The sequence below is a fragment of the Balaenoptera musculus genome, chromosome 15 (assembly GCF_009873245.2).
Source record: "Balaenoptera musculus isolate JJ_BM4_2016_0621 chromosome 15, mBalMus1.pri.v3, whole genome shotgun sequence".
Lineage (NCBI taxonomy): Eukaryota > Metazoa > Chordata > Mammalia > Artiodactyla > Balaenopteridae > Balaenoptera > Balaenoptera musculus.
In genome coordinates this window covers 58,540,964-58,564,610 of record NC_045799.1, presented here as the reverse complement: position 1 = coordinate 58,564,610, position 23,647 = coordinate 58,540,964, and the positions used below count along the sequence as shown (strand labels likewise).

At 50.8% G+C, this 23,647-nt stretch overlaps 1 protein-coding gene across 10 annotated transcripts in view; it reads right to left on the bottom strand.

Moving 5' to 3' along the window:
• The window catches only part of CLEC16A (C-type lectin domain containing 16A), a 213,248-nt gene that overhangs the window by 46,417 nt on the left and 143,184 nt on the right, over positions 1 to 23,647 (bottom strand). For all 10 annotated transcript variants that reach the window (XR_005016419.1, XM_036825124.1, XM_036825125.1 and 7 more), the window contains 3 exons: positions 13,404 to 13,555; positions 11,081 to 11,285; positions 9,208 to 9,372 (listed from right to left, as the gene is read on the bottom strand). Coding sequence is in view for 9 of the 10 variants with exons in the window: in XM_036825124.1 (XP_036681019.1) it covers positions 9,208 to 9,372; positions 11,081 to 11,285; positions 13,404 to 13,555 (522 nt within the window). In the remaining variant the exon portion in view is untranslated. The remainder of the gene's footprint in view (positions 1 to 9,207; positions 9,373 to 11,080; positions 11,286 to 13,403; positions 13,556 to 23,647) is intronic.

Here is a 23,647-nt window from a genome sequence, read left to right as displayed (position 1 = left end):
ATGAACCGAAAGAACGACGGGGCAGGACACCGGACAGTCTATCCTTTCTATCTTTTCTTGGTACTTTTCCATCTTTCCAATTGTTCTGCAATTAACGTACTTCACTTACACTAAGAAGTCCGGAGTCGAGAAGTGACAGGAGCTGCGTTCTGGGGGCGGGGACAGGCATGCACACGAGTAGCTGTGCCGCTTGCTCTGGAACACACCTGCCTGTCCTGTGCTGCCAGCGAGGCTGCCCCGTGTGGGCCTGCCCGAGCCCACAGAACAATCCAAGGTGTAGCCAAGGTCAAATGGCAGCATGAAGCTGGGGTTTTGGTCTCTTCCCACACCCCACTGCCCGGGCTCCCAAGCTTTTCTCTGCCGGCAACCCACTCCCTGATGCACCGTCATTGCCAGAAGGCTCCAGGGCACTCAGCTGCTTCAGCGTCGGAGGTGGGTAATGACCTCGACAAGTGAAGCAACACTCAATTCTTCGGAACTCTTTTCTCCTCCCAGCCACCGCGTCCCCGTAAAAGCCTGTCTGGAGCACGATGGCTGGCTCTGCCTACTGAGCGCTCATTTCACAAGAGGGCTCCTCAGACAAGTGCTGGTGTGTCTACTGGGAAAGTGTCTTTGGGGGGGGTGCACGTTTCAGGGGGAAACACTGGGGGCCCTGGTTTGGGAACGTGGTTCCTGCCAAGGCCTGCGTGCTCCCAGCCTGACAGTATCCTCAGGCTCTCTCTTCACGGCGGCCCTGGGGACTCCGAGACGCAGCCTGGCAAGCAGGAACCCCACGGACTCAGCTCAGCCGCTTGAAGGCTGATCTCTTAGACACAACTGCCAGACAGCTTTGAAAGAAGCACAAATCCTGCTACTTTTGCTCAGGCAGGATTCTGAAATCTCGTTTCTGCTTTTTGTTCGTGAAAGACCAGGAACAAATTTGTACGAGGATGGCCTGCGAGTGACCCTGACCCCTAGCCTGGTTCGGAAGCGGCGGCTCTGGGAGAAGAGTGTCTTTCTGCATCACAGCTTTGCAGGTTTGTCCCTGATCCAGTGGAGGCGGGCTTGGAGCGGGAGGACTCGGGAGCAGGTGTGTCACACAGAAGACAGGGATGCAGAGCGCTCTGCCTGGGCCAGGGCCACCCAAGAGTCCCCTCTCTCCTCAGGTTCTGTCCTACCAACCTCTCACGTGGCAGAGCCGTCAGGTGGAGCTGCTCAGCCATCACCAAGCCAGCCTTGAAGCAAATGGTCTTCAGAGGCAGGAAGTGGAGGTAGGGATCTCGGCCACCCGTGGGAGCTCTGTGGGCTTGGTCTGAGCCTCAGTTTCCTACCTGTACAGCAGAGCAAGTGATACTCGCTTCCAGAGCTGTGCGGAGGATAGAATTAATGTATACAAAGTGCCCGGCACAGTTAATTCTTCCAGTCAAACTGTACCCCACACTTCCAGAAATAGATGACTTTTCTGTCCGAAACATGCTGAGGGTTGGAGCCAGCAATGTGGTTTTGCCCGATACCACTGAGGCCGCGGGTGGGGAGAAGTCACTTCGGGAGCATCAAAACTGAGTCAGGAATGAAAGGGACTGGAGGTGGTGGCAGTGGGGGCTCAGGGTGTGACCTGGGCAGGCCTGCGTTCAAAGCCTTGCTGCGGACGGGTATCGGGTGTGTGTGACCTTGGGTGGGTGGCTTCCTCGTATGTAGAAGAGGAAAATGGTAAAACCTTCCTTCTGAGGCAGATCAAATAAGAACCCTGCATAAAGTGCTTAGCAGCTCTATATATTTTGCTTTAAATAAAAAAAACAAAGGCCTCGGGGGTCAGATTCAAGTTTCTGTAACTCACCAACCCAGTGGCCCCAGGCTCTGACCAGGGAGCTGGGGGCTGGGAGGGGTTAACATGGGGCTAGGGAGACTGGAGGGAGGTGGGGGGGAGGGCGCTCCTTCCCATGTGACTCCAGAAAGGGTATTTCTTCCCCTTGGGCGAGCTGGTAGGAGAGAGCTGGCTCCAGTTTTATAATCGGAAACAAGAAAAATAACAGGCCTAAAAAATTAGTTTCTGGAGAACACTGCCATGAGATGACATTAGCACCTAGTATGTTCTCCCCAGGGGAGAAGTCAGAACTGAGGTCTATGAATTAAACATCGATTTTTTTTCTCCCTGTCTTTTTTTTTTTTTTTTCCCCCCCGGATGTCAGTCGAGGCTTTGTGGTCAGCTGGGCTGGCTCCCCGTGCACTGTAATCTTGCATTCTTTCTCAGTTACTCAGCTGCCAAAGGCTGGCTCTGGAACCGCACTGCCTTTCCACAGAACTATTTAGTGTTCTGGGTCAGTGACTGATAAGGCCGCTTTGTTTGCCTTTGACAAAGATCACACCTATGGAAAGCACAGCACTGGCCCTCGTGCTCAGTGATTCCGATGTTTGCCCAGAGACAGATGGCGCCCTGAATCCAGTGGGATAAGAAGTGAGGGAAGCTCACTCTCCCTCTGGCACCCCGAGCCCCAACCGACTGGGGCCGGAGCCAGACCCAGGTGCGAGCGAGGCAAGTCACAGTCTGCTGGGAACAATTCACCTGTCCGAGCCTCCGGCTACCAATCCACGTCCCCACCCGCCTTCGACAGTCACTGAGCACCTGCTCGCTCATTAAGTGTCAGCCATCGAGGGCAGGACGAACAGGGCCCCAGAACCTTCTATCCTAGCACAGGGCAGTGAGGCAGACGAGAAGACAAGTGGGCAACTTCAGTGAAAGGTGAGGGCTCTGAAGACTGTGGGAAAGCAGCTCCTCAAAAAGTTAAATTCCTATTCAACCCAGCAATTCCACTCCTAGGTAGATGGCCCGAAAGGCCGAACGTTGGTGTTCAGACAAAAACTCAGACACACACGCTCGTAGCGGCACTATTCACATTGGCTAAAAGGTGGAGACAACCCCCATGGCCACCAACAGGTGCAAGAATGGATAAATCAAAGGAGGTCTAGCCACACAATGGGCTGTTATTCGGCCATGAAAAGGGATGAAGCTCTGACATATGCCACAATGCGGATGAACCTCCAAAACATCATGCTAAGTTAAAGAAGGCAGAAACAAAAGGTCACACATTGTAGGGTTTGTATGAAATATCCAGAAGAGATAAATCCAGAGACAGAGTGGATGAGTGAGTGCCAGAAGCCTGGGGGGAGAGGGGATGGGGGAGTGACGGCTTAGCGGGTACAGGGTTGATTGGGGCTGAGGAAAATGTTTTGGAACTAGTAGAGGGGATGGTGGCACAAGACTGTTAAGGTACTAAATGCCACTGAGTTGTATACTGTCAAATGGTTAATTTTACGCTCTATGAATTCCACCTCAATTGAAAAACTAAAACCCAGCTGCTGCACAGAGGGGGACTGGGGTGGGTGGGGCCCCTGGGGAGGCCTCCGAAGAGGAATGTGAGCGGAGCCCTGAACGCTGAGAAGGCACCAGCCTCACAGAGGGTTTCAGGTTCCAGCCAGAGGGCAGCGCGAGGACAGAGGTCCTGAATAGGACGCGCCTGGCCCTCGCGAGGTGCAGACAGAAAGCCAATGGGGCTGAAATGCTGGGTTGTTTTATTATCTGCAAAGAGAGCCCAGGACAGAGAAGAGAGAGGAGCTGATTGTGGAAAGGGGGCAGGGGCCAGACTGCAACAGGACTATCCTGAACAGGGTAGAGCGCAGTGAAAGAGGCAGACCGTCCCTTCCCTGGAGCTAAAAGGCTGGTGGGGGCAGCTGATTGTCCTCAGCTGGGGAAGGGTCACTTTTTTTAAACATGTCGCTGAGCCCCCGTCAGTGAGGGCCGGTGGGTGTCAACCTGCTTGGCTGTCCCACTCCGATCCCCATAACATGCTGGGTTCTAGAGCCCTTCTGTTTGGGTAAGAATTAGGAAGGGCCTGGGTAGGACCCGAGCCAGAGGACGGTGGTGTTCTGTCACCAGCCCTCCCACCCCCAGGTGAACGCCTGTGAGCAGCCTCTGGGCCAGAAGGAGCCCAGAAGGGGTCAGGGAGGCCAGAGCCCCGGCCCGTGGACTGGAGCCCACTGCCCCCTGATGCCCAGGGTTAATTCCGGGAACAGCCTCTGCTCTGGGGTCTGCTGGTCCATGGGTGTTCATGGGAAGACTGCACTGTGGGCTAGTTTTCAACACCCCGCCCTGCCTTGGCAGATTCTGGCAATCAGCTGTCAACGTGGGTCAGTGGAACGGATCCTCGAGGGCACCAACCATGGAGCACCGCACCTCAAAGCCGGACTCTAGACCCGGCCACGCCTGCCCGCCAGACACGCCGGTCACTGCTGACCCTTCCCTCCCCAGCCATGCGCACACTGGCCTCTGCCCTCGTGGAGCTGAACATTCCATGGGGGCGAGAGCCATAAACATAAAACCGGCCAATAAACAGAATTTGTGGTTTCTTTCCAAGCCAAATGGAAGAAGAAAAATATACCAAAGTGGCTAGTCGCCTATTAGTCCTGATTTATATTCTACTTTAATATCTCTTCCAAGGAAATGAAAGGTATATTTTCATCAAATATAATCATGTATAGCTTGGAAAGGGGGAGACAAATGGCTCTGTGACAATTACCTGGACCTGCAGATAAAACTGGAAGATGTGTCACAGTAGAGCTGCCTCTTCCCGCAGTCTCCCGGAGGCAGGTGGCCAGCACTGTTTCTTCCCCTGTGAACTGTTCCCAGGCAAGAGCAAGGATCCCACCCGGCCTGGGATGTTGCAACAGTGTGGCCTATGGCAAGGGACAGAGAGCAATACCCGGATGGCGGCTATGGGTGCCACAGCATCGGAGGCCAACCTGGGTCAGGCTTCCGATGACCCCTCCAGCAAACTCTGAGTAAGGTGAGCGCGGTGAAACTGAAGTGCAACCAACCCAAGTCTTATCACCCGGGTGCCCGGGACGCACATCTCACTCACTTTGGTGACAGGAGTTAAGCCGAGGAATGCTGCTGAAGATCTGGGGGCCACCGTTCCCTCGTGTTCCCTTGTCAAAGTGCCGCAGCCTAAACCACCCAACGTCTGGGGCCCCTGCGGGAATTGCTCGTCTCCCTGGTGTCCGCACAGGGAGAAGGCATCTTGCAGGATCTGCTCTGAGGCTGTGCGGAGAATAAGAACAAAGCCTCACTCCTTACTCAGTGAAGACTGAATGAAGGTACCGTGCTAGGGGCTGCGGTACAGCGGTGAAGGGGACACTCCAGGTCCCCGTGGAAGTGACCCTCTCCATGGGGGAGGAAGGTACACAAATACGTCTGCCAGGTACGGAGCCCCAGGGCCATGGAGAACATAAACCAGGCTAACGTGATGCGGGGGGCTGGGGGTGGGGATGGGGATCAGGAAAGGCCTCTCTGAGCAGGTGGCGTGCAGACTGAAGCCTGAGTGATTGGCAGGAAGTAGCCACACACAGATCTAGGGAAGAACATTCAATGCAAAGGCCCTGGGGCAGGAGAGGGCACAGTGAGTTAGGGTAGTGGTTCTCAAAGCATGGTCTGGGGAACCCTGGGGGGCCTCCCAGGGTCAGAACTTTCATAAAAATAATGTCGGCATTTTCCTTTTACACTCATTCTCCCAGGAGTACACAGAGGAGTCTTCCAGAGCCCACGCTCTCACAACAGGTTGAAAGCAGAAGCAGATACGAGAATTCAGCTGTCTTCTATTAAGCCAGATATTAAAGAGACTTGAAAAAATATAAAATATTAACTTTTTTTGTTTTGGAAAACACTTATTGTTCATAAAGAACTATGTTATTGGGCTTCCCTGGTGGCGCAGTGGTTGAGAATCTGCCTGCCAATGCAGGGGACACAGGTTCGAGCCCTGGTCTGGGAAGATCCCACATGCCACGGAGCAACTGGGCCCGTGAGCCACAACTACTGAGCCTGCGCGTCTGGAGCCTGTGCTCCGCAACAAGAGAGGCCGCGATAATGAGAGGCCCGCGCACCGTGAGGAAGACTGGCCCCCGCTTGCCGCAGCTAGAGAAAGCCCTCGCACAGAAACAAAGACCCAACACAGCCAGAAATAAATAAATAACTAAACCCAAAGTTAAAAAAAAAAAAAGAACTATGTTATTTATGTTTGCATAGGATGGGTTATTATTATTTTTTAAATGAGTAAGTAAATATTTAAAGTATTTCTCAGTTTTAATTTCTAATACCTGAAATATCAATAAACATAATCCATACACACTGAAGCTCTGTGAATTCCTCAATACCTTTCAAAGAGTATGAAGGGTCCTGGGACTTCCCTGGCGGTCCAGTGGTTAGGACTCCGAGCTTCCATTGCAGGGGGCGTGGGTTCGATCCCTGGTGGGGGAATTAAGATCCCACATGCCATGCGGCCAAAAAAAAAAAGAAGAAGAAGGAATCCTGAGGCCAAAACCTTGAGAAGCGCTGACTTGGAGGAGCAGCAGCGGTGGTACAGCCGGGGCAGGGGACAGCATGAAGGCGGGGGGCTGCGCCTGAGAGGCCGGCTGGGGCCCATCCCACAACGATCACACAAGGTCAGAACGAGAGATCTGGATTTTGTTTCGGGCGCAACGGGAAGCTTACTGGAGGGCTACAGGCAGGGGCATGATGTGATCTGACTTATGTTCTAGAAAGATGCCTCTGGCTGCACGGAAGGGAGGGAACAAGGCTGGAAGCCAGGGAATGCCGCTGATGCCGCTGCCACGATCTAGGAAGAGATGCTGGTGGCGGGGGAAGATGGCGGGGTGTGTTCTGGAGGCAGAGCAGCCCCGTGGGTGTGGGAGAGCAAAGGGAAAACGAAGGATGACCTCAAGATGCTGGGCATCTGTGGGGCCAAATCTGAGCTAGCAGGTGGCGAGAAGCGGGGCGGGGGGGATGTTCCCTTCCCTCTCTCGAGTCATGCTAAGGCTCGCTCTTCAGGTCACATCTCTGGCCCAGGCGAGGACAGGGGGGCAGCGAGGCCTCTTCACCCAAGGCCCCAGAGCAGCCGCCCTCGGGGGCACAGCTGAGAGAATGTCCCCACCGCCAGGGGCTGTCGGGGGAGAGACACTGCCAAGGGGTGGATGGCTGCGTTCAGGCGCCGCCTTTGACTTCCACAGTCCCAACTGGCCCAGCTTCATGTATCCCGACCCTGGGACCAGCAAGAAGACATTGAGCATTCCAGCTGTGCCCCCCCCCGCCCCCCCCCCCCCCACGGTGAGGCAGCAGGCCCGGGCCACTCTCGGCAGGGCGACACCCCCAGCACTGGATAACCTCACTCTTCCCCTGGAGCCCAGGCGGGATGGGAGAAGTAAGTAATTGCAAAGCCTTCTGCAAACGGAGGGGTGGCTATGCAGAGGCCGAAGAACGTGACATCCGGCTCTGTTTATTAATTTACACTTGCCTTGTTCCAAAGATGGGGGAGCGGAAACAAGGACCAAGCTTTTCTCCTTAACCCATTAGTTCCTGAGCTCAGAGAAGCCCTGATGACCCTAAAAAACTGATTTCTTAAGTAATAAAATCTTAAATGTCAATTATATTTCAATTTAAAAAATTACGAAGCGGTGCTTATACAAATGTTATAATAAAATTACAACTGTGTGTTAAACAAAAAAAAAAAGGAAGAAAGAAATGATTTCTTACCAGGCCAGTGTGTATTTAGTTAACCTAGACTCATGGTCATCATTTATATTTACTTAGCAACCATCTCTACAGGGCAGAAAGCAATCTGGAGAATTTTTAACAAAGAAGCCTCCAGACCCCCGAGCAGGCAGAATCATCTCATATTTCATGGCTGAAAACAGAGGCAGGGCTACAATCAGTCTTGTAGCCTAAGACTAGATTTAAGAATGAAAGCAGTTGCAGGCAGTGGGTGGCAGCGTGAACTGGCGCACTTCTTCCAGAGTGCATGTTGGGACTACATATATTAAGATGAAAAAACCTCCCCTTTGACTCGGCAGATCCACTGCTGGGAATTTATCCCATAGACATGTGAGATTTGCACACTTACACAAAGATACCCCGAGGAGGTTCACTTTGACAATGGAAGAGCAAGACACTGGAAACGACTCAAATGTCCATCAGTACAAAATGTTATAAAAGACTTTTTTGTTCCGTCCATATGATAAAATACCACACAACAGTGAATGAGCGTTAGGTCGATTTACATGCGCTTACACGTAACACTGACTTGTCAGTAAGTGAAAACAGCAAGATGTAGAATCACACATATGGTATAACCCCGGGTGTAAAAACAGACAAGCAAAACATTTCTGGAAGGAAATGCAAGAAACTGTTAACCATGGTCACTTCTGGGGCCAAGTAGTCTTATTTTTCATTTTATCATGTCCTGTTTGGGTTTAAAGAAATCATATGCTTATAGTATATACCTATATTTCTGAAATGAATTAATCAAATCAAAGAATGAAATCAGAGTGAATCATGGGGTGGAGGGGAAACAGGGATCCTGGTTTGGGTCAGGTTCTTTTCACTGGATTTTGTTCTTAAATGGCTAACTGCTTTTGAAAACATTTTGCCACATTTGCAATTGAGGTTCGAAGCCCTAACTGCGGAGGAGTGAAGTTGCAGGGGACAGCTTGGCCAGTTTTCTTTAGTTTTGTAACCAAGGGCAAGGTTCTCTTTCGAGCGGTTGGGACGCATATGGATTTACTTAAAGCAGATGTGTCAGAACAGGAACGGGGAGCCTGCCGGCCCTTCTGGAGAACCAGTACTTTCAGCTTCACCAGGCGACCTTGAACTTTCTAGTCATGCTTCTCTTTTGGAGAGGCGGGGAGGAAAGTTAGAGATGCGCTTCGGGGAAAGTGGGAAGAGAGGCTCCCGAAAGAAGAGAGTGGCAGCCGCCCCGGGGGCAGCGGGACCTTCTTCTGAAGTCTCACTTCTTCAGGGGCTTAAACAGGAACTGCACGCACTAGCTCTTTCTAGTCATCCTACATGGAGGAAATGACTCTCCCACAACCTCGTTACTAATAATCTAAAGTATTTCCAAGAAACTTCCAAGAAATTTTCAGTTTTAATTCTGAGAAGTTCTTCCACACCCTCAAACAAATCTCTGGAAAACCAAACCCTGGCAGCAGAACACCAAAGAGAAAGCCAAGATTTCTTTCTGGGGCTTGTGTTTAATCTTGTGCTGCACTTTGATAAGTTCTAAGAAACTGGGTTTCTGAGATGGGAAGGAAAGCCTACACAGGCTCCAGACAGAGAAGGTCCTGGAACCACCACTCTCCCGCTCCCCGTAGGGGACAGGAGGTGGCACAGGGTGGGGGCCGGCTTACCTGGCACCTTGTCCACTGACGCGAACACAGAGCGCTGTACCGTGGGGTCGCTGCTGCCCCGGCGGCACTGGTCGTAGAAGCGGAAAGGCAGGTGCTGGGTGGAGGACGAGCTGAGACCAAACCCCAGGACTTCAGTTGTCGGCTGGATCGGGAGGTCCAGGAGGGCTGCGTTCAAACAAACCCGTGGTTCAAGCTCAGCACGTGCGTGGGATGGGAGTGTAGGCGACGAGACTTTGGGTGGCGCGACTGTAGCAGGTGTGGCCACAGCCCTGCCAGGCACATCCCTCGGACAATGCCAAGCAGACAGCCGGCAGCCTCGAGCTGGGGAGACCAGCGTGACACCAAGGGTCCCGCCTAAGGCTCATAACACAAGCAGTGCCTAGAGAGTGGTTCAGAGATGAATGCCAGGCCCATCTTCACCTCGGATTCTTGGCTTCCATACACAAAAGACCCTACCAAGGCTTAGCCTTGGGTACAGTTTCAGACCCCAAAGCAAACGGGGCCAATTCTGCTGTGAAAGTTCACAAATCTATGCGTGTGGGGAAGAGTGTGTGAGCGAGAACTTACACGCACGTGTGCCTGTGTACTTATGAGTGTGTGTGTCTCTGTTGCTGTCCTCTCTTCCAGGCAGAAATCTCACGATACAGCAATTTGGAGGGGCTTTTTAAAATCAATTTGAGAAATACCCAAGGCGTTAGTTCTAACAGCCACTTTATGGCATAATTCTCAATTTTCAAATGAAATATTTAGCCGTCATGCCAGCTGTGAGAAATTGCTTTACATTAAAAAAAAAAAAAAACCCTCTGGAAATAAATCTTAAGAGAAAGGACTGAATGATTTAAGTCACTTTGCACATTACAAAATGCTTCTGTAATGATTTTGGAGGCCAAGTTTCAGCTAAGTGAGAAATAAGATGAGGACTATATGGGACGCAGGCCTGCGCAAATCAACGGGGCACGTGCAGGAAATGACTGAGTTCGCAATATCCAGAAACCCTGCCCTCCAAGTGTTCATTTTTAGGTGACCCCTCGAGAACGCTCCCCTTCTCCCCCAGAGGACTGGAAAGCCTCCCAGTGACCACACCAGAACGACCACTGGTGCTTGAGCTGAAAGGCACTGGTTTCTTGTGAAAGGCTGTTCGTGATTTTAGGAGTTGACAGAACGCCTTTTCCCCGAGGAGGACGCTGTGCCTTCCACCCTGATGAAGGGAATGCCCTCATTTCAGTGCCTTCACTTCTAAGAACGCTGGGGCCTTCCTGACACTGGGCGGTGTAGGGCCGCCTCACAGATTCACCACAGTCCCTGTGCAGTGTGAAACGACACTTCCGAATCCAGTGCTGGGTCACGGGCCCCTCACCAGGCAGGGCTGCCTCTCATGAGAGCTGGGAACGGAGAGGAGGAAGGGATGGGCTTTAGTGTAGGAAGTTCTGCGTTTGGGTTCTGCCAACTAACTGCCTGCGTGGCTGTGGGCAAGTCACTGAGCCTCAGTTTACTCTTCTGTAAGATGGGCAGAATAGGCCCTACTCATCTCAAGGGTTGTTTTAAGGGTCAGAGGTGGCAGAGGAACGTCGAAGCGCTTTGCAGAGATACGCTAGAGAACGTCCGTGTGCAGGAGGGAGAACCGTCGTCCCCCACTGACGGCTGCCTCTTGCTTGGGAGGGAGGGCTTGCCTCTTCCAAGCAGCCCTAGATTTGTAGAAATCAAACACTCAGGGTTCTCCATTCTCTCACCAAAACACAACTCATTCCTGAACCGTACGTTTCCTCTTCTAGAGGAGTCACAAGGTTCTTAAGGTCAATGTGAGAGCCATGTTGATGGCCTGCGGCAGCTGCTGCCCCGCTGCCGAGAGGACACCTGCCGGGGCTGCACTCACCAGCTATTCTCTGCATCTTCATGCGTCTCGCCTGGATGCGGCCCTTGGCCAGGCGCTGCTTGGCGATGATGCAGCGGATGTGGTCCGAGAAGACGAAGGTGGCCTGCAGGATGGGGAAGGGCTTGGAATGGGGGCTGGATGCAGGCTTGTGGATGGTGATATTCAGGGCGCGGCTGTCGTCCTCCACGCCGGTCACCTGCATGTCCTGTGGGGGGAGGAGGCCAAAGAAAGGGTGTCTGTTAGGTTCAGGGGGAAGGTAGCTGCTCGGAAGCTCTGGATTCACGTCTCATCTAGAATGAGGTCCCCCAGATTGAACTTTGCTTTTGCTCTGGAGGAGACCATCAGCCCCCCAAGTCTGAGAGAGTCAAGGATGGGCACAAACCAGGCCAGGCCTGGCGGGAAGCGACGGGGTGGGAAGCACAGAGAGCTCAAGTGGCTGATGCTGGCTGTGGTGGCCGGTTCCGTCCCCGCGAGGACTTGAGGCAGCTAGTAAACACACGGGACACCAGCCTCTTCATGGGGCCTCAGGGAGCCCAACAAACTCCCAACAATTCTTGCTTCGGAGAACTAGAGATAACAAACGCAAGTTCCTAGCCCTTTCCGGTGTGATCTCCTCCAGCGTAACAATTCCTTCCTTGCTTCTCTTAAGAAGGGGGCATCCTTAGCTCCCATTTGTATGTCTCTGACAAATTCCTGGTCCCTAAAGGAAATAGCTAACTCCGAGAAAGGAATAGGGGAGGACCACTTAGCAGACGTTTGAAGAAAGTTACACTTGAAAGGTAGAGGAGAACTCACGTACAGCAAGTATCCTCAGGACAAATCCAATCTAAAACCTCAGATTGGATTCTGTGCAAAGAATTTGCTTCCCACTAAGTGAGGTCTGAGATAAAAGCAGGAGACAGGAGACAGACATGAAAGTCAGAAAGGTGGGGAAAATGTTGAAAAGGCTCATGAAGCAAGACGGATACTGTTCACGGGCATTCAATCTGGCACAAAATGTTGCAGTGGGGATTAGATGAGATATTATGCTTTTAAGACAGAGAGAGAGGCTGGCCCGTAATAACGGCCTGACGAATAAGAGCTACTGGAAGACAACCAAAAGAAAAGGTTTATGTGGCTTTCATTGTCTGAGGGACGACATGTGTTAATCCTTTGAGGGAGAAAAACACTTTCCTGACACTAAATTCTAAAGGAAATTGATCATAAACCTAGATAAATAAGAAGCACTAAGTCACCTAATGGACAGTCTCGTACGTGGAAGTCTTTTTCTAAATGAGAGGTTCTTCAGATAGCTGCTTCTCACATCACCTTCTGTAAAAGACCTTTTTTAAATGGAAAGATCTTGAAAAAGAGAAGGCTGGGAAATGGTTGCAACAGCACCCTCAAACACGTGGGTGGTCCTCCTGGGGAGTGGGTTGCCCTGGAGAGGTGGATGTGGGTCGCCTTGCCAGCAAACAGGACTGCCCAGCAAGGAAACGGACTCAGCGCAGGGCAAGTCAGGGCCCAGGGGTCTGGCGGGGGTGATGGTGGGGGAGGGCGTGCGCTGGAGGCTGTTTTCAACTCATCTGGTTCCACGGTTCGTTCGACCAACTAGCTGGCATTAGTCACCCATCATTTAGACAAACATTAAGAAAACCCACGCTCCAGCTTGACGTTTGGCAGTTTAGAGCCCAGGCCTGCTGGAGAGGTGGAGGACACAGGAACGTCCATAAATCAGCAGTGGCAACAATCATTCTAGAGAGGAAATAGGCACAGCCCAACTTCTTGGTGTCTGCCCTAGGGAAACGCTGGCCCAAGTGCACAAGGAAGTCAGGACAATTCTGTTCACGGCAGCACCGTCTGTAAAGGTGAAAAGCTGGAAGCAGCCACAGGGTGCTGGCTAACTCTGCCTTGGTGTGTGGTCAGGCAGCAGTTAAAAGAACACCAGTAAGTCTGCAGAGACTAACACAGTCAGTTCTCCAAAACTTTCGCTGAGTGAAAAAAGCAAAGTTTACAATACATTCAAGGTGACAGTATAAAAAATACACACACACACACCCCCCCCCTTCCAACTATATGTTGTACAATTTTTAAAAACAGTACATGTAGTTACAGTCATACACGTATTCGGCAAAGCACCGTATCTGATAATGGACGAGAGGAGTCAGAATTGGGTTTTGGTCAAAGGGGACCTGGCTCTTATCTGTGAGGTATTCTAACTTTTGTCAATGATAATCTGTTCACGTGGCCCTTACGTCATTAGAACTTGACCGTAAAGATGACACTTTTGTGGGTGTTTGTACAGCCAACCGAGAACAGCTTCCGGAGCTCTCGGCCATCGTACCTGCAGAAGGCCTGCGAACTTGACCACTCCCCAGCCCAGCCTGGACACGTCAGGCTCCACCAAGCTCATCTGGTAAATGTCGACAGCCAGGAACCGCTGGAGCATGCTGCCGTCCTTGGTGATCACCGTGCACGCGATCAGGTCGCTGTTGTCTGTGGTAGAGGGGGACAGAGCAGAGTGAGGCGCGGTCTGCTGCCCAGCTTGACAGACACGCTCCAGCTGACTTGTGTTCTGCCGGGCAGTGCAGCTTGGCCCCGGACCCTGGGCTAGAAGTCACACACACCTGGGTCTGAGTCCTTCCTCCAAGTCATGCTGGGCAACTTACTGTACCTCTCTGGGCTTCAGATTCCTCAGCTGAAAAATGGGGATCATGCCCCTCCCACTCAAAGCACTGTTTGTGAGGACCAACTCAGATAAAGTACATAAAGCATCAGTACAATGTTAGCTGTGGATTAGGCACTGCACCTGTAGCTAAAAAAATACCCAACAAATCCAGAATCCCAGTAACATTTCAGTGCTTCCCTGCAGGCGTTGGTGGTTTACACCTGTGATGGTGTTCACCTAGATTAAGTGAAGACAGGAAAGGAAGAGCCCCTCGCTCGGTTATAGAATCACCAAGACCTCAGTTTGGTGTCCGACAACTTAGAGCCGAGCTCTACACTAGATGATGCGCGATCTGGGGCAAGGCACTCGGCCTCTCTAAACCACGGTTTCCCATCTGTAAAATGGGAATAATGTCCCCTATCTTGAGATGTCTGATGCCTTAAAATGAGAACAGGTAGGTAAAGCATTTAGCAGGGGGTCCTCAGCTTATGCTTGGTCCCTTCTCTCAGCTGGAAGTTACTCCCAGATTTGAGGTCTAATTTACTGCCTGTCCTTGATGGCTCTGAAATTACCAGAGTAACGCAGGACCATTAAATCTACAGGCTGCTTTGAGTTCCCTCCAGTGAAACCCTCTGTAACATGTTTTAAAAGAAACAGCTGAACCAGGAAACAACCTAAATGCCCCCAAATAGGGGAACCACTTGAGTATGATTTTTTTCCCATCATATGGAAAATTATATACCCATTTAAAAATTATGTTTAACCAAACTGTGAACTGTGGTTACCAATGGGGAGGGAAGTGAGAACTGGGGTGGGCGGGAGAGTGTGTGTGTGTGTGTATGTGTGTGTGTGGTATCAACAGGAGAACTTTAATTTTTGCCCTCTATACCACTGTATTTCTCGAAATTATTTTAAAATGAGAAAGTATTCAACATGTACTTTTGAAATACATATTAAAGACCCAAGTAAAAAATCCTATTTACAAATAATTGCAATGGCATTGGAAAAGACATTACAATTTTAAATGAACAAGGTGATAAAAACTTTATAACTATGATGTTGATATGTTAAAAAAAAAAGTATCCCTACAAAGAAATACAAGCACAGATAAATATACTGAAACATTAAAAGAGAGTCCTGATTAGAAGGATGGTGGGTGGGTTTTTTTTTTTTTTTCGTAAACAGCTTTATTGAGGGATGATTTATATACCATAAAATTCTCCCATTTTAAGTGTACAGTTTGAGTTTTAGTAAATTTACAGCTGTGCACTGTGACACTCCAGTTGTAGAAACTTTCATCACCCCAATACGTTCTGTGACCTAATATTTGGCTTCATTTTATTGGTGGCGGGTTGGGGGGAAAGGTAACACAGATAGTAACAATTCTGGCCCCAAGCACATGTGATAAAGTTGGGCTCAAGGGCTTCCCTGGTGGCGCAGTGGTTAAGAATCCACCTGCCAATGCAGGGGACACGGGTTTGAGCCCTGGTCCGGGAAGATCCCACATGCCGCAGAGCAACTGAGCCCGTGCGCCACAGCTACTGAGCCTGTGCTCTGGAGCCCATGAGCCACAACTACTGAGCCTGCGTGCCGCAACTCCTGAAGCCCGTGCGCGTGGAGCCCGTGCTCGGCAACAAGAGAAGCCACTGCAATGAGAAGTCCGCGCACTGCAATGAAGAGCAGCCACTGTTCGCCGCAACCAGAAAAAGCCCGCATGCGGAAACAAAGGCCCAACGCAGCCAAAAATAAATAAATAAAATAATAAATTTATAAACAAACAAACAAAACAACAACAAAAAACCCTTGGGCTCAGGTATTTTGCCAAGGTTTTGCCACACCCCCCTCTCCATTTTTACTTTTCATTTAGATCTAAGGGATGATAAGTACATTTCTCCTCTGCCATCTTCTTTTCCCCTCCCTCCTCCTCCCCCCTCTCCCCCTCTCCCACACTACCTCAGTTTAACCCTCTGAGAGCATAATCCATCCGAGATCCTGGCTTCATGGGATGCCTTCCGGTCCATCCTCTCAGCTTTGAAAGACCTTGTGTTTCTGTCTTTTCTCCCCAGCATATGACCACCCGGCACAGCCAGATACCCCATGGCAAACACCAGCACCAGAGAGGCTCAACTGTCTGGATTGCACATTCTCTTACTGAGGGCAAGAAACTTCCTCCCTTTCCCAAGGGTCCAGCCAAGTATTTAAGAAGAGTTCTAAAAATGACTGTATCCAGAATTTCTAGTTCCACGTGGAAGACACTAGTCTTCTGTATTATCAGAAATGGAAGCCCTCACACTCTTTCTTACAAACATTTTCTTTGTGGTAGGCAGACTTTATTTTCTTTACTCAATACTTAAAACATGTTCCCCAATTAGAATCTTTTACTTTTTGAAAAGAGAAAACTAAACTAATAAAGGATGCCTTTTCTTTCCTTTTTTCCTTTCTCTTTCTCTCCCCCTTCCCTTCCCCCCTCAACAGGACAACCTGGCTCTTCTTTCCCCACATTCACAGAAGAGGTTCATCTGCGCGTGAGAGCCGGGAAAGCGGGCACAGCCAGGGCGTTGGTGTCAGCGGGGTCTGTCGGCAGGCAACCCCCTTACAAAGCCCAGGGGCCTTAGGGGCTTCAGGGGGAAAAAAAGACCTATCACCTCTGCCACAAAGAACAAAAAAGGAAGGACAAAACCCCAAAGTGGAACAACTTTCAGAAATGCAATTGAGACATCAAAGCCCTGTGAGAGATTTCATAAGAAAACTAAAAGGCAACCGTCACCAGTGAGACAGGATGGCTCCGAGAGGGAGGGAGCCCCTGGCTTTTCAGAAGCTGTGGGGGCAGTTAAGGAGAAATGAAGCGGCTTCCGTGGACTAAACAGAAGGGCATATGGGCATCCTGCAGAGAGATCAAGGGAGTCTGGCTGGGGTGACATCTGCGGGCCCCTGGGGCGGCATCTCAGGTAACGCCTTCACCACCTCGGCTCTCAACTCGGCTGCTCCACACGCTGGCTGTGAGCATTCCCGTCGGAGGAGGACCCAGGAGAGAGAGCTGCGGAACGGGGCCCAGCTCTGCCCCCGGTCCAAGTCCTTCACCTGCTGCCTGCGCGCAGGCCCCTGTGGATTTCACCCTGAGCCGGGGGGAGGCGTGCTGGGTACCCAGGTACCGGGAGGGAGGGAGGGATGCAGGCTTGTGGGGAGGACTCAGAAGCGGGCGGCTATGTCGGGGGGTGTGGCGGCCTCTCAGGACTGGCCTGAGGTCGGGGGAGGCCAGTGCAGGTGACGGGCCACCCCTACACTGGCGCTGCTCAAATCTCTTGGCCCACCTGGGTCTCCTGCGTCCTTCCCCCACCAACTTCACTTCAAAGGGGGTGGGGCCGAGGGCTTTAGTTTTTAAATTGACGGAAATTTATCAGACTATCCATATGACCTTAGGGAAGGATTTCTCTAAAAAAGAAATGAGGATCCATACATATGAATAAATAAGTGTAAGGCTGATAAACTGACTACCTCAAAATTAAAATTTACCTCATGGATAACAAACGAGCTCATAAACAGACTAGGGGAAATATTTGCAAAATACCTTTAAAAGGCAAAAGATGAATAAAGGAGAAAATATGAAGAACTCCGTAGGCCATTCACAGACAAGAGAATGAACACACACACAGGTGCCCCCCTCGTGCTAAGTCAGGAGACAAATGAGAACAGGATCCCACCCGACTGGCAAAAATAAAAATGTCTGATAACATCAGGTACTGGGGAGGCCACAGAAAAACTGACATTCTCAAATGCTGCTTGTAGAATTAATTAACGTAGCCATTTTGAAGGGCAAATCAGCATTATTTATTAAAACTGAAAGTTTCACACTCTATGACCCGGCAATTGGTATGTTCCCAGGAAGACATACGCGTGGGCCGAGAGACAGGAACAAGGACGCTGACAGCGGGATTTGGGTCTGTAATGACCCAGATGTCCAGTGAGAAGGGAGAGCTTTTTAAAAAAATGTATGTTTATTTGGTGTAAAAACATATGGCAATAACAAGGAAGGAATGAGATCTCTAGATGTTTCAACAAGGTTTAGTCTCAAGAACGTACTGCGGGGTGGAAAAAGTTGCAGCACGACACACGCAGTATGACACAATTCGTATAAAATCAAACCACACAAAACGACACTGTATATTTTCTATGGACTCAAGTATGTGTGTGTAAAAGAAAAATTTAAGAAAACGTCTGGCAGGGTGCAGAGTGATTACCTCTCTGGAGGGGAGGAGGTGGGACTGCGGGTGAGGGGTCAAGGTCGTTTTAATTTATATGCAGTGTTCTGATTTTTCCAAGAGGTATGTTGTTTGTGTACTTAAATAAAAGGAAAAGTGACTCTCCTACGCAAAGGGCCTCAGGTCCTTCTGGGGCCCAGCCAGGGTTGGGAAGCAGCACCAGGCCCAGCTGTCGGCTGGCCGGCTCTCCCTGATCCCGAAGTGCAGTGACCATCATTGAGATCAGGGCAATGGCAAGAAACCGGCAGCGCCTCTTGGTACACAGGTGTGCACGTTTCCAAACTGGCCAGATGTGTGAGCTGGAGAGCTCTGGCGTCCAGTTCAACAAACGTGTGGGTGTTAGATCCTGTATTAGGGAACCAGACCGTGAAGAATGAGGCTTGGCACTGCCGCAAGGGGCTTGGGGACCGGCAGGGATGCTGGGGCTCTGGACCACAAACCATAATGGAGACCAAGTCTCCATGTGGGGAGGGACCGGGCCCTAGGGGCAGAGCAGGTGGGATGACAGACGTCTCCACTGCACTCCAGGACCAGAAGGAACCTCCCTCCAGGTAGAGGTGATGTGTTCCTCCTACCCTTAGGCACTGCCTTTCTTTCGGTTCATTTATTTGAAGGGGGGAAAGATTTGTCACTTTATTCTATTTGAAGACATTAAGCTTATCAATCTCTTTGAATAGATAACACATTCGCATGTTCCTATTTTAAAAGGTGTGGAATTTTTTCTTTGCTTCTGGGCAGGGGGCTCTGTTTGGTCTTAGAATTTAGATATAACTGAATTGTAGACAGCAAAACAAAACAAAACGAAAACAAAAAAACAAAACTGATGTTGTGTCGTGTTTTTGTTTTTAAGAGATCGAAACGGGTCAATTTTCAAAAAAAAAAAAAGATGTGGAATTTTTTAGAGTGGATGGTAAATCTCCCCAGTCCTCTTCTGCAGAGGCAACCACTACTGATGTCTTGTCGTCTGTCCACTCTGCATTTCCAAGTGTACATGTAGCTGTACCCCCCACCCCCTGCCTTGTCTTTCACAGATGCCACATACACCCTTTGCTTTTACCACTGAAGCCCGCGTCTTGGTGATACATCAGCACCCAGGGACGCGCCTCACTATTTTTCATAGCTGCATTCTCTCCCACTGCAGTCGTGACTCTAAATGATTTCACAGCTCCCCAGCTGATGGCCATTCAGGTTGTTTATAAACTTTTGCTACAGCAGACAAAGGAACCTCCTTATTCATATGCTCACGTGAGAGTAAATCTAGAGCAGCAAAGTAGAACTTGTCCTTAATTTTTCTCTTGAAAGCACTCATGTTTTACTAAAATAAATTTATTTTAAAAGTTAACTTCCTATCATTACCATGAATGGAAAACCAGAATTACTTAACAATAAATAAGGTGACCATGAAAATAGATTGAAAAGATCTTTTTATTAAATTATAGCGTAAAGCCTGCTCTTTTGATAAAAAGGGAGTCCCAGGAGTTAGAGAAGTTCTAAGACAAACTAGTACCAGTCTGAGACCTTCTCCTTGATGTAACAGAAAGGACCCGAGGGGCACTGAAACGTATTTTCTTGTGGACTATACTTTCTAAAGTTGGCCACAGCAATAGCTCCCCCGCTATGTGCTCTTCTTACAGTGTGACCTTGACCCTCCTCCCACCAGGTGGTAGTGTCTGTGTCCCTTCTCCTTGAACCTGGGTGGGCCTCTGTGATTGCCTAGACCAACAGAGTACAGTGGAGGCAATCCTGTATGATTTCTAAGCAAGGTCATGAAAATGCTCCTGGAACCTATCTGCCATGCTGTGAGGAAGCCCAAGCAGCCATGGAGACACTGACTGAGAGACACCAAGGCCCTGGGCCCACAGCCCCCAGCTGATCCTCTAGTCCCCAGCTGGTACCACGTGGAGCAGAGATGAGCTATTCCCACCGAGCCCTGGGCAAATTATAGATCTGTGAGCAAACTGAATGACTGTAGTTGTTTTAAGCCACTGAATTTTACGGTGGTTTGTTACTCAGCAATAGAGAATTGCAACTGTGATTTACTGTAATTTAGTACTGTATCCAGGCACACTTAAAATTCTAAAATTCTTCCAGCACCACCAAGGGGCTGCACACCACACCATGGAGGGCCAGCCTGGAGAAACAGCCCAGGGCTGATTTGGGTGCATGAAAGGTCCTGCAGTGTTTAGCAGAATGAAGGGAAAGGAGTGCAGCCATTTTCCAACAGAAGTTTAAGATGCTGGGAGAGAGGAGGAGAAGAGGAAAAAGCTTGAAAGAGCCACCGTGCCATGAAGTGCAGAACCAGGGCAACTTGTCTGGGTAAGAACGGCTTGGGTTTTGGAGCTGTAGAGACCAGGGTTTAAATCCCAGCTCTGCCACTAAAAGCTGTGTGGCCCTGGACAAGCCACCTCCCTCTCTGCATCTCAGGTTACTTATAACCCTGGCAGGACCATCAAGGGATCTGAGAGAGGCGTGGGGCCGCACCCAGCACAGCACTGGTTGTTGCCTGGAAGTGCCCTGACTGTTTTTGGAGCCCTGACTCACTGGTCAGAACCCTTCTGCCTGAGGTAAAGTCACGCTTGCTGGATGCAGGCCCTAGACTAAGGCTCTTCAGAGGGAGAAAATAAATCATGGCTTTTGGCTGTTTCTCAGAACTCCTGGGGGGTGATGGGCCCAGCCACCCAGGCACTCTCCACCACACCTACCCACCTTAGCCCGCCGCTGCTCCCTAATGCCTGCCAGCCTCCAAGGGTCCCGTTTACTCCTTCCTCCCTGGTTGGGGCCTGCTCCCTATCTGGACAGAAGCCCCAGGAAGGCATGGCCTGACCTGTCTCACTCACTGCTGTACCCACAGGAGCAGGGCTGGGCAGTGGCAGACGATGAAGAAGTATTTGTCACTGGATGCAGAGATGCTAACATCTTCTGGTCCTCCCCTACTGAAGGCAAAGGACTTTTCAACGGCTGTCCTCTTAGCCCTCCGGGCTGAAGCCTTCTTCCTCCAACAGCTCCCTCTGACAGGCCATAGCTCATTACTGAGCAATAAATGGGGCTGATTGACTTTTGCTGTATTTAAATGATCCCTTCATAATAAAATATGGATGCCAATACCGTAATTTAATTCTTGGCTTGGTGGCTCCAAATACATTTAGAATCGAGGTCTTCATCCTTACAGCGGGATTTCTAGGCCAGCTGAATTCCAGGGCTTTGAAATCCAATACCCTGGGCTTTAGGGCCAATTCTTGGAACACCAAGACAGCTGGAGTTTAGATTACCAACTCTGTAAACACTACCAAGTCTTTCAGGTGCCTTCTGTTAATCAGAGGTCAGGAAGGGCTGGGAACAAGGTACAGATTCCTTGAGAAAGGCAGGCTTACCCTGGGATTCTAAGATAACAGGCCCACAGGGACCTTTCACAGCTAATAGGAGACCAGGATTTCCTTTGTGAGCAGAGAAGCATGAGTCCTTCTGCAAGGAATGTGTGGTCCTGGCCTCTCTCTGGATCCAAGAGCAGACTGGGTTTCTCTTCCAGACCTGCAGGTGTGCCAGGGATTAGTGAGGAAGAAACCGCAGGGGACCGTGGGCCCTCGCAGGGCGAGCTAAGACAAGGAGATGGCTGACTTCCCTGGGAGCTGGTGGCCGCGTCTGGTGGGGATGCTGGGCCATTCGGGCCTGTGGTTCTCAAAAACCACGTGTTGAAAGACTGTCAGGGCTGAGTCTTTGGACAGGGGCCCCCTCCCCTGCCCCCATCAGTTCTGTGCTGACACCACAACCGGTGCTTCTGTGGGCCAGGTGCTGAGCTCCAACTTGACAAGTTCCTGGGATCCTATGAGGGGGCTTCACTGATTCCCAAGGACACAAACTGCAGGATGTCAAGTAACATCCCCAACGGCACATGACTGACACAATATGATGAGCTATGAAGCCAGACTGAACATGCGGCCTTCACAGCATCGTGAACAAGCTGACTGTGACGTGGGGTTTTAGTCTTCAGGATGGGGCCAGACAGAGGAGTGACCCCCGTTTCCCTCAGAGAAGGGGGCACTCCTGATCCCGGCTAGATCTTAAGGGGGAAGGATGCTGGTTGGGTCCAGCAGGGGGACAGTCAAATGACCAGAGCTCTCTGCAGGCAGGTCCCAGGGGTCTGATCTCATGGTGGCTGATGGCGTGAACCTGCTGTGTGCTCCTGGGCAAGGTCCCCCTTCACCAGGCACTTGGCAGCCCCTTCTAGTGGCAGCCCTGGGACCTCCTCTTTCTGGCATGCTGGGTACCTGCCGCCCTGGGGCTCCATTCAGGTGCAGGGATACAGTGGGAGCAGGATGGGCCGAGCCCCTGCCCTCATGAGGCCTTCAGACTAGTGGGCAGACGGCAGCCCTTTGAGACAGAGAAGGTACTCTGTGGCACTGAATACAGCTTTGACAGCCACTCCAGGGAAAACCAGCCTGGCGTGGCTCTCTGATCACAGGATGCAGCTGAGGGGAGAGGCCTTAACTGACCAGTAATGCAGGGCTGGGAAGCAGCTGATGAATCATCGGGCCCCATTTGGCTCTCTCGGGGGGGTCTGGGAGGAGAGGGAGGCACAGGCGGTACAAGGCAGTCAATCAGAAGCCCGCTGGGAAACTGCAATCCATCTCCCAAATGTCACCACTCCATCAACGTCTGCTACAAAACTGAAAACGATAGCCGTTCTGGGGCATGAGAAAGTCACATGCATTTCCTTGGGAGCTACTCTGAGTGCCAAGTAAAGGAGTCTTGTGCTGATTCAAATGTAACCCAGCAGAGCTGGGTGACAGGCAACCGGGCCCTGGTGATTCTACAGACCCAGCAAAGGAGAATGGTCCTGTACGGGTGACACCCAGACCTTCTGGAGCCTGGTGAACACCAAGGGGAGACTCCATACATGGCCCATCACATTCCGAAATCAAAACGAGAAAGAGATGTGACGGTTCCCACTGAGGGTGTGAACCAGCACACTCAACTAGGTTGGCTGCTTCTCCTGACAGTCAAATCAATCCTTTGAAGAAAATTAAGTAACCGTTTCTCCATCAACCCAGCAACAGCTTATGGGTTATTTGCTGCAAGTAGCAATCAATTACTTTGTCTTCTTTGAAGCTCCCTAAAGCCTTCCTTCCCAGCACGGCACGGGGCAGCTGTAAAGTGTGATATTTCCTGGATGGAGAGCAGGTCTTGGCAATTTCTACTGCCAGGCATATGAGTCTGGTCCCTCCAAGAATAAAGGGGGAAAGGTACTGGTGTTCCTCGGGTTTGCAAGGGGGTGTAGCAATTAGGGATGCAGGTCTTAGGATACGTGCTGAAACCCAACCACCCAGGGAAACTGTGACCTAGTGCTCGGCTCCAATATTTCATCCATGATCACCAGGCTATCCCCAAACCCACACTGATGACCTGGCCTTCGGCGTCCTCGCCACCGGCCCCTCCCCCAGAGCTCCAAGAGACAATTGCCTGAAACACTCCCAAGGCACCTAGCTCTGCTCCCCACCCCATAACTACAGCTCGAAAGGCAGGGATGGCTGCAGGGAACAGTCCCGAGCCAGGCTGCCTGAGGTTGAGATGTGGCCCTGCCACTTTCTAGCTGTGTTGACCCTGAGCTCCTGACTGCTTCGGTTGCCTCATCTGTAGGCCAGGGTAATAAAAGGCCTGTATTGC